This window comes from Balaenoptera acutorostrata, chromosome 3 (assembly GCF_949987535.1).
Source record: "Balaenoptera acutorostrata chromosome 3, mBalAcu1.1, whole genome shotgun sequence".
Taxonomy (NCBI): domain Eukaryota; kingdom Metazoa; phylum Chordata; class Mammalia; order Artiodactyla; family Balaenopteridae; genus Balaenoptera; species Balaenoptera acutorostrata.
The window spans coordinates 81,504,760-81,514,935 of NC_080066.1; the positions used below are offsets into that span (position 1 = coordinate 81,504,760).

The 10,176-nt window shown below is 35.5% G+C and overlaps 1 protein-coding gene across 5 annotated transcripts in view; it reads left to right on the plus strand.

The window, feature by feature from the left end:
• CCPG1 (cell cycle progression 1) overlaps window positions 1-10,176 on the plus strand; it is a 49,922-nt gene that overhangs the window by 27,163 nt on the left and 12,583 nt on the right. For all 5 annotated transcript variants that reach the window (XM_057543937.1, XM_057543938.1, XM_007194921.3 and 2 more), the window contains 2 exons: window positions 3,956-4,077; window positions 7,107-8,515. In XM_057543937.1, the coding sequence (XP_057399920.1) occupies window positions 3,956-4,077; window positions 7,107-8,515 (1,531 nt within the window). The remainder of the gene's footprint in view (window positions 1-3,955; window positions 4,078-7,106; window positions 8,516-10,176) is intronic.

The window sequence follows — 10,176 nt, forward strand, 5'->3', positions numbered from 1 at the left end:
TTAGGATTTTTGCCTACATAATCCACAGTTTAGCTTTCTGGGTAAATCTGGTTTTGCTAGTTCCTTCCAACAATGTGTTCCCTAAGGTTGAAGAATTATATGTTCCCTTTGTTGATTTGTGGAAAAGATATATTATTCAATATAGTGTAATGTTAGAAGAAACTTAGTGAAGACAATCAATTCTTTTAAATTTATTTATTTATTTTTTTTTAAATTTTTTTTATTTATTTATTTATTTATTTTTTTAATAGCTACTTTATTTATTTATTTATTTATTTTTGGCTGTGTTGGGTCTTCGGTTCGTGCGAGGGCTTTCTCCGGCTACGGCAAGTGGGGGCCACTCTTCATCGCGGTGCGGGGACCGCTCTTCATCGCGGTGCGCGGGCCTTTCACTATCGCGGCCCCTCCCGTTGCGGGGCACAGGCTCCAGACGCGCAGGCTCAGTAGTTGTGGCTCACGGGCCCAGCTGCTCCGCGGCATGTGGGATCTTCCCAGACCAGGGCTCGAACCCGTGTCCCCTGCATTAGCAGGCAGACTCTCAACCACTGCGCCACCAGGGAAGCCCGAAGACAATCAATTCTTGTTTAAAGTCAGAGTCAGTAAAATGTGTTTCTTCTTGTATTTAACTTTATATTAATAAAAATAAGTATTTAGACTCCTGGTGGATGTCTGCTTGAATTTAATACTGGGATCCTGTAATTTGTATCCTCCCTTGAAGTTTGTTGTAATGAGATTTGACTTGAAATATATACTTGTTTATTATCTAGCTGGAGCAAATATATGAATATGTTTTTTTGAGCATGGTTTTTTCCCCTTGCAGGTAAACATGGAGGTAACAAAGGAGAAGGTCTTACTTTAATCTTCTTTTCTTACTAAAAAAAAAATTGGACAGTGATTTAATGTTAATCCACATTGCATTAAAACCCTACAAATTGCATGACCTTTAAATATTTTGTAGAAAGATCAATGTAGGAGTTCTTTCAAAGTTGAGAAATTATTGCCCTGTTATTTAAGAATTTTGGTTACTTGTAAAATTTACTTTATTAATTATATTTAATAAATATTTTCCTGTAGTATTTCAAGTTAGCTTTTTAGAATAGGAACAGCCTTCATAATAATAGGTCCATATAGTAATATGATTGGCTCAGGGAACATAAAAAAACTTAACCTGAATGATAGCTTTTCAAGGTCACTTTTAAAGGACATCACATTTTTTTTTCTTAATTGTGGCACCGATCTCAATACTTTTAGAGCTCTTTTGAGTTGATTTTAGAGCCAGCTTGAATTTCCCAGGCACTGTGAAGTCAGTCATTGCACTCCATAATCAGTCATTTGCCTTATAACCATTTAACAAGAACTACTAAGTTAATCACTCAGAACATTCACCAACCTTGGTGATATAAATTTGGAGTGTCAGATCTATCTTGGAAGGAAGAGAGAACTAGAAGGACTGAGGATAGTAAAAGAATGTACTATAGGTATTTGGCACTGCTTCAGGTCCTGAAAGTGCTTACAAACATTTTAAAAAAAATCTTGATGAAGCACCTATCTTATTCTTTCTTTTACCTGTAGACAGACTATCCATATTCTAAATCAGCCACGGAGTTCAGTTGATTTGGTTTCCTCATGGAGTTGCTTTAAGTATAGGCTGTACTGCTTTTCAGCAGACAGTATAACAATATAACTAGGTGCTAAGTTATGAAGCACAGACAAGAATCATAGCTCAAACTATGACACTGAGTCACCCTAGAGATGGTAGGATTTAAGTTGGGTCTGGACTTACACTAGGTGGAAGGAAAGTAGAACATTCTAGCAGTGGAGAACCTGATAATCTGGAAGTAAACTTGCTAGGTTTGGGAGCACTGGAAAAACTGGCAGGATTATAGCAGAAAATATATTTAGAGATAATGGAAAATAGGTTGGAATATGTGGGATGCTATTAATTGTAAAACATCTTGGAATCCGAGTAGGAGAGTTTGATTTATAGAGTGAACTGAGAGCAGTAATTTTAGAGGAAAAGTGCAGGAAGATAAATAATGTGGGAAAAATTAGAACAGTTAACTAGAAGGTTTTGTAATTCAGGTATTCAGTGATCAGGACATTGACAGTTCTCGTGATGGTGGGGATGGAGAGAAGGTTGGTGAAATAAGGGACACTGAAGTAACGATGGAAAACAGAACTTTGAGCCTGGATGCTTGAGATATTGGTGGTTTACTTTTTAAATTCCAAGAAGTGTGTTAGCTGCTTTACTTTTGGCGTTGGGGGAGTTAGAGGGGAAGAGTTTTGCTAGACGAGAGAGTTAATAGATGGTGAGCACAGTTCGGTTTGTTTTTACCCAACTTTATTTTAGAATAAATTAGGGCAGGTGCTGAAGTTCAGTTTTTTGTTTCTGTTTTTTAAATGAAGACAACCCCAAAATTGTGCCTAGCAGGCAGCTGGATATATTGGCTGCAAGCTCTGGTGAGATTGAGACTCTTCACCTGTAGAAGAGAAGTCTTAACAGCAGTGGTAGCAAAAACTGCCAGTGGGTTAATGTGATTAAGGTAGGCAGATTTGTGGATATAACCAGAAGGCCTTACACCCTGGGTTGTAACACTTCATAGTTAGGCAGTTGAAGATGTAGAGGGGAAAAAAAACCTGATTGTTTGTGAGATTGATTGATAAAGGGCACATTGATAGTCATCAAACATATGCTATGTAATGGTACTGCAAACTCAGATCTCAACACATAGTTTTAAGTTATTTTCCAGTGGCCAAAGGAATTCATTCTGTTAGCAGTTTGAAAAAAAGAAGTTTTCAACTGCCTTGGGAACTATAGATAAATTTATTTTGATATTTCAAAAAATCTGAGATTCTTTTGAGTAATATTGAAACAAATTTGCCATGCAAATTTGTGATTTTTTTTTTTTTTTGAGAAGTGAATTCTAACAATATCATAGCTGTTAACTGGTAACAGTTGTCTGTAATTTGGCAGAAGTTTTCTCTTTAGTGGTTTTCAAGATGTACTGAAGAAATAAGTTAATTTTTCAGAAATCAATTAACTATTAATTATTATATTCTTTCATTACAAAATTCTGTGATGTCTTTTACATGATGGTATGCCACTCTGTAGATGTAATATTATGGTTGCCGAATGCATTTTGCCTTCTTCTTGATTTAGTGTTGTTTTTTTTCTCGTGCATGAAGCATGTAGCAGCATGTGAACAGCATGTCTTGGCAAATTAACATTTTGATTTTTAGGGTGAAAATATAGAGCATCCTGGTTAATTTACGATTTCTTTATTACTGGGATAGGGATGGTGATACTCCAGTACAGACCTAACTAATGCAGAGTTCTTAAAAGATCTGGCTTTGAGAATGGTGGGTAATCATAGTTAGCCAATTATTTTTCTTGCTATTCTTTTTGGGCTTGTGCTATATCATTTAGGCAAAATACAGTGAGAAAAAATAGACATCTTCATTTTTCCTTAGTTACTTATAACCTGTGAATAGACTCCATGGTTTGTTCCTTCCTCTGTTGAAGTGGGGAATGCAACACTTTATGTACCTCAGAGAGCCCTTAAATACAACAGTAAGACAGAAACATTACATAAATTTTTTTGTTTGGTAAGGTAATATGGTCTGGCTTGTTTTAATCAAAAGGATAGTGAACTGCTTAAATATCCCTGGTGTATGCTAAATAAAGTAAAAAATATATTAACCTACTTGGCCTGATTTATAAATTAACATCCATATACCACCATTTGATGAATGACACTGTAAGATTTTACTTATTCCTTCTTTGTTTATATAATCAGAATTTTTGTAGAACTGTGAAATGATATTTTGAAGAAAATGATCCTGCCTGGATTAAGCAGTTAAATATATGCAAAGTAAATGTTTTATTGTATGTTTAAAAATATTGGTAATCATGACATTTATGTTACATATGCCTAATAAAAATTTTTATTTTTAGGCACAATTCAGATTCAGAAGCGTCAACAGTTAGTCAGAAAGATACATGAAGATGAATTGAATGATATGAAGGATTATCTTTCCCAGTGTCAACAGGAACAAGGGTCGTTTATAGATTTTAAGGTATGTACTAGAAATAAAATTTTAAAATTGTGTTAGCCAATAATTATGCTATTCAGAGACAACTACAGTGCAGATTAGTAAATCAGTAATAATATTGGTAATTATTGATTGAGTACTTACTGTGTCCTGGGCACTGTTGTACCTCACATACAGTATTTCTCTTATTTCTCACCACATCCCAGTGAATTAAGCAAGTATTAATTTCATTTTATGGATGGGAAAGAGGCTCAAAAAAGTTAAGTAACTTTCCCAAGTCTAGCAGCCAGCAGAGCTGAATTTAATTCTGTTTATCTGACTCCAAAGATGTTATTCCTAATCACTATATTATAGTTAACATTATTTTAATTGATATTATCTATGAAACATTATTATTATTAACGTTATTTTTATAGAGCCAAGCAAAACATTTTCATTCAGTGAGAGAGAAAGAGGAGAGTTTGTAGCTTCTCTAGGAGCCACCCTTGATCAAGGGAGATGATCAGCCAGTCCTTTTTCTCTGGTTTCATGTCAGTTATGAAGAAAGAGCATGTTACACTTTCATACCTGAAATTCACCTGGCTCCAACAGGACTGTGCTGTCTATTCTGGGTTTATGAGGATTAGCAAAATACCTGGTCTCCTCTCTAGTTCTTGCCTAGGAAGGGTGTAGGGATTACAGATAAACTCAGGGTAGAAAGGTAAACTGTTCCTTTTTCCTTCCATTTCCCTAAATTTCCTTCACAGTTTATGTATATATTCTTTATAGGGTTATGATTGTATTTCTTTGGAAGACAGAATCCCACTTAACATCTGAATTATATCTTTCAGGGAGGGACTACTGAAGTTAACTGTAAATAGTGTAGTTTTCCCTGCCTTGAGCAGAGGATGTTATAAAAAAGCAGCCATTTTCTTCTTATCATCATGGTTTCTGGTTCCATAGAATGATGTTGGCTCTAAGGAGACTCGCCCTGCATAGATATTTGCTGAGTCAGTTCTTGCAGACCTCTTGTCTCCAGCTGTTAAATGTAGTTTGGATTTTGAAGATCATCATGGAAGACCTGTCCAGGATCTGCTTAGTCACTTGATTCAAGATTTAGAGTTTACTGGATACAGAATATTGTACCCTGAAGTCATTCTGTGGTGCTCCCCATGCTTGTGCATTTAAAGATAATGTTACATTAGTCTGTTCGACTCCATAGTTCACTTAAAAAAAATTATTGAAGTATAGTTGATTTACAGTATTATATTGGTATCAGGTGTACAGCATAGTAATTCATAGACTATACTCCATTAAAAGTTATTACAAGATAATGGCTGTAATTCCCTGTGCTGTAGGATATATCCTTGTTGCTTATCTATTTTATACATAGTAGTAGTTTGTATCTCTTAATCCCATATCCCTAATGTGCCCCTTCCCCTTCCCTCTCTTCACTGGTAACCACTAGTTTGTTTTCTATATCTGTCTGTTTCTGTCTTGCTATATACATTTGTTTGTATTATTTTTTAGATTCCACAATAAGTGATATACAGTATTTGTTTTTCTCTGACTTACTTCATTAAGCATAATATTCTCCAAAGTCCATTTCTGTTGGGTAGATGAAACTTGTTTTTTCTCACTCAGGGAGAGCAGATGAAATGACTGTAAGGAAATTTTAAATTTTAATTTGTTCTTCGAAGATTAATGAGCCAGACAGTGAAACATCCATTTCAGATATTTATTTTTCAAGTGGAAAATATCATCATTCAAAGGATTTTTTTTTCTTTTTTGTCTCTGTAAATCAGGTATTTTTCTGGTCTGATTCAAAGGGAATAGTCATAATATTTGTAAAATAAGCAAAGTTGAAGTATCATTTTGCTGATTTATGAAGATATTTTAACTGACTGGATAGTGCTATAACCATTAACTGACTGGATAGTGCTATAACCATTAACCTGTTTAAGCATATTGTTTAATTTCTTGTTGTTTTTTTAAAAAATAAATTTATTTATTTATTTATCTCTTTTTGGTTGCATTGGGTCTTCGTTACTGCGCGCGGGCTTTTCTCTAGTTGTGGCGAGCGGGGGCTACTCTTTGTTGTGGTGCGCGGGCTTCCCACTGCGGTGGCTTCTCTTGTTGTGGAGCACGGGCTCTAGGCGTGCGGGCTTCAGTAGTTGCGGCTCGCAGGCTCTAGAGTGCAGGCTCAGTAGTTATGGCGCATGGGCTTAGTTGCTCCGCAGCATGTGGGATCTTCTCTGACCAGGGCTCGAACCCGTGTCCCCTGCATTGGCAGGCAGATTGTCAACCACTGCACCACCAGGGAAGCCCCTTTCTTGCTGTTTTGATGAAAGTTTGTTACTAATACATGCATTGAAAGAAAGATCATTCAAGGCTACCTAGCACTGCAGCAAAATTCTCTAAACCTGACTGGACATAATTTCTCAGCAAGAATGTTGACGTCAGAGTTACATTGCTAATCTGGTTACAGTCTCTTCAGAAAATTATTTGAAATTGGAGAAATTAGTTGTAAATGTTACCAAGATTCAATGTGTTCTCTAAAGTATGGGAGAACTTGTGTGACTTATCTGAACTTAGAGATGTTAATTTGCATAGGACCAATATCTTTCAAATGGGACTAAGATTATTGAAATTTTTTTCCTTCAAAGAGTGCAGTAAGTATAAACAGAACTTTCTGAAGCCTGAAGTCATCTCTAGCTGTAGTTTTACTTCTTTTAAAAGATAATCGCCCTCACCCAAGGATCAGAGAACCTTTAGTCCTTTCTACATTCTCTCTAGGAGCTTTCTCAGGAGAGATTGGAGTCCTGTAGTCAAAAGATAGAAGGCTGTCTTCTTCCAGTGTGCTGTTTTTATCTTGATGAAGCTCTTTGCTGTGCATTTTCCTGCATATGAACCTTGTATTTTCCAGTTATCGTATATTGAAAAAACTACATAAAGGATAGTCTCTGCAGAAATAGACACTAAACATTTATGGAGTATTTGTTGTATCTTAAAGATTTAAATTCAGCCTTTAAAGCTCTTGACATTTTTCTTTCTTATCTTTCAAAAAAATTTAGTCATTGAAGGAAAACCTTGCAAGGTGTTGGACCCATACTGAAGCAGAGAAAATGTCCTTTGAAACTCAGAAAAAGAACCTTGATACAGAAAATCAGTATCTAAGAATATCTCTGGAGAAGGAAGAAAAAGCCTTATCTTCATTACAGGAAGAGTTAAGGAAACTAAGAGAACAGATTAGGATACTGGAAGATAAAGGGACAAGTGCTGAATTATTTACAGAAAATCAGAAACTTAAGCAGCATTTGGAAGAAGAAAAGCTGAAAACACAAAGCTTCCTTAATCAAAAGGAGACTCTGTTGGCAGAAGCAAAGATGCTAAGGAGGGAACTGGAAAGAGAACAACTAATAACCATGGCTTTAAGGGTGGAACTCCAGCAGCTAAGCTCTAGTCAGTCATATAGCAACCCAGACTCTCCCAGTGTAGTGACTGAAAACAAGGAAATAGAAGTGTTACGGGAAAGACTCACTGAGCTGGAGCGCAAGCTAAACTTTGAACAGCAGCGTTCTGACTTGTGGGAAAGACTGTATGTTGAAGCAAAAGATCAAAATGGAAAACAAGAAACTGATGGAAAAAAGAAAGGGAACAGAGGAAACCACAGAGCTAAAAATAAGTCAAAGGAAACATTTTTGGGTTCTGTTAAGGAAACATTTGATGCCATGAAGAATTCTACCAAGGAGTTTGTGAGGCATCATAAAGAAAAAATTAAACAGGCTAAAGAAGCTGTAAAAGAAAATCTGAAAAAATTTTCAGATTCAGTTAAATCCACTTTCAGGCATTTCAAAGATACCACCAAGAATATCTTTGATGAAAAAGGCAATAAAAGATTTGGTGCTACAAAAGAAGCAGCAGCTAAAAAACCAACAACAGTTTTTAGTGAATATTTATATCCACAGTATAAGGCACATACACAAAACCAGAATAGTAGAGGCCCTACTACGCAAAGAGAGAGAAGGAAAGAAAAGCCTCATTTTGAAGAATTTGGAAAAAATACACATTCACAGAAATGCAGTGCTGAGCATGACTGTGGTGAAAATTATAATTCTTTCAGAAAGGCTTGTTCTGGTGTTTTTGAATGTGCTCAACAGGAATCCATTAACCTTTTTAATGTTAAAATGTTGAATCCTGTAAGGATAGATGAATTTAGACAGCTAATTGAAAGGTATTTATTAGAAAAACTGGATAGTTTTCATCATTGGAAAGAACTTGATCACTTCATCAATAAGTTTTTCCTAAATGGTGTCTTTATACATGATCAGAAGCTCTTCACTGACTTTGTTAATGATGTTAAAGGTTATCTTAAAGACATGAAGGAATATCAAGTAGATAATGATGGAGTATTTGAGAAGTTGGATGGATATATGTATAGACACTTCTTTGGTCACACCTTTTCCCCTCCATATGGACCCAGGTCGGTTTACATAGCACCATGTTATTATTATAATAGTTTTTAACATTTATATTGGATAGCATTTGTATCATTTGATAAATTTCTTAGAATGTTACTACAGTTGACTTGTAAACAACGTGGGGGTTAATCTGCATATGACCTGTAGTCGGACCCTCTGTATCTGCAATTCCTCTGCATCTTTGGATTCAACCAACCACAGACCATGTAGTACTGAAGTATTTACTATTGAAAGATATCCATGTGTAAGTAGACCCACGCAGTTCAAACCCACGTTGTTCAAGGGTCAGCTGTATTTGTAAAAGTACTTCTTGTAAACAAAAGTACTATTTGTAAAAGTACTTTATTGCCTGAGAATTTAGGATAAATTGAAAGATAAAATTTTAAGTTAAAATCTATTACAAACTGAAAATTTCATATAATCAATTTGACTTGAGCAAATGGTTTAATTTCTATCTTAAAAAATCAGTTAAGGATATATAATCCTATTTTAGCCTATTTTGTTTCTTTTCATTATACTTTATGAAAAGATAATCACTTTAAGTGAAATTATTTTCCTTTAATTTTTTATTTATTTACTCACTTTGGGAAGCTAGGAGAAAAATACAAATTTCACTTTGAAATCAGAATAACGATTCAGGTGTCCCACTTACTTTCATTTGTCTATTCCATTTACCAACTAAATTATGATATCTAATACATTTATTACAGAATTATTGTTGGTAAAGGTAGAGGCATGATCAAAGTGGCAAACTTAGCAAGCCAAAAGTTCTAATGTGTGTGCTTTATACATAACCTCTAAAAGTAATATTGTATCCATTGCATATCAGCTTTCTATTCTGTAACATGAAACTCACCTAATCTTCAAATGTTAGCTTTATTGTTTTACCTTTTAGAAAGGTAACTAACTTTGAGATAGTTTTATATATATATCTTTTTGAGTAAATGTAATGTGTCTATAAAATAATGAGACTGATTTTGGTGTCTTTAGTCATTAAATACATATCTAGTGCAAAGTACTGTGAGGCTGCCCTGAGGAAACAAATGAAAAATTCTTGCTGTCAAAGAGCTCACAAGCTTTGGAGAATTAGGTCAGTACAAGGAATGCAGTGGAGGTATGGAGGCATATGTATATGGTGGCCTCAGTCTGGAGATGTTCGGGAAGGCTTCGTAAGTGAGATGGCCTTTGAACTGAACTTTTTAACAAACTTTTGAAGGAGAAGTGAGAACTTGCCAAGCAGATAGGGTGGTATATTCCACTCAAAGGGAACTTCATTTGCACAGATTTGGAGATATGAAGACATGCTACTTTAAGGAGGCAAGATAATGCTGGGGTGTGAACAGAAGAAAAGATTCAGAGCATGAGGAACCCTCACTTTATGAAGGACTTGCTTTATTGCATTTTGGGTCACGGGCAGTAGCCTGAAGGGTTTGTTGGAAAGGGTGAAGCTAGATGCTAGAAAGTGGGCTTTGAAACAGTATAGACATGAGCTGAAGGGTATCTGAACTAGGGCAGCAGCAGGACTAGAAAGGAGGAGGCAGATCTGAACAATATACAGTAAGTAAAATTGGTGGTATTTCTTGTGAAAGGGAAGTAGAAAGTAACAATGACTTCCAGATTTCTGGGTTGGGTCACTAGTTAGATAGTGACATCAGCTACGCTA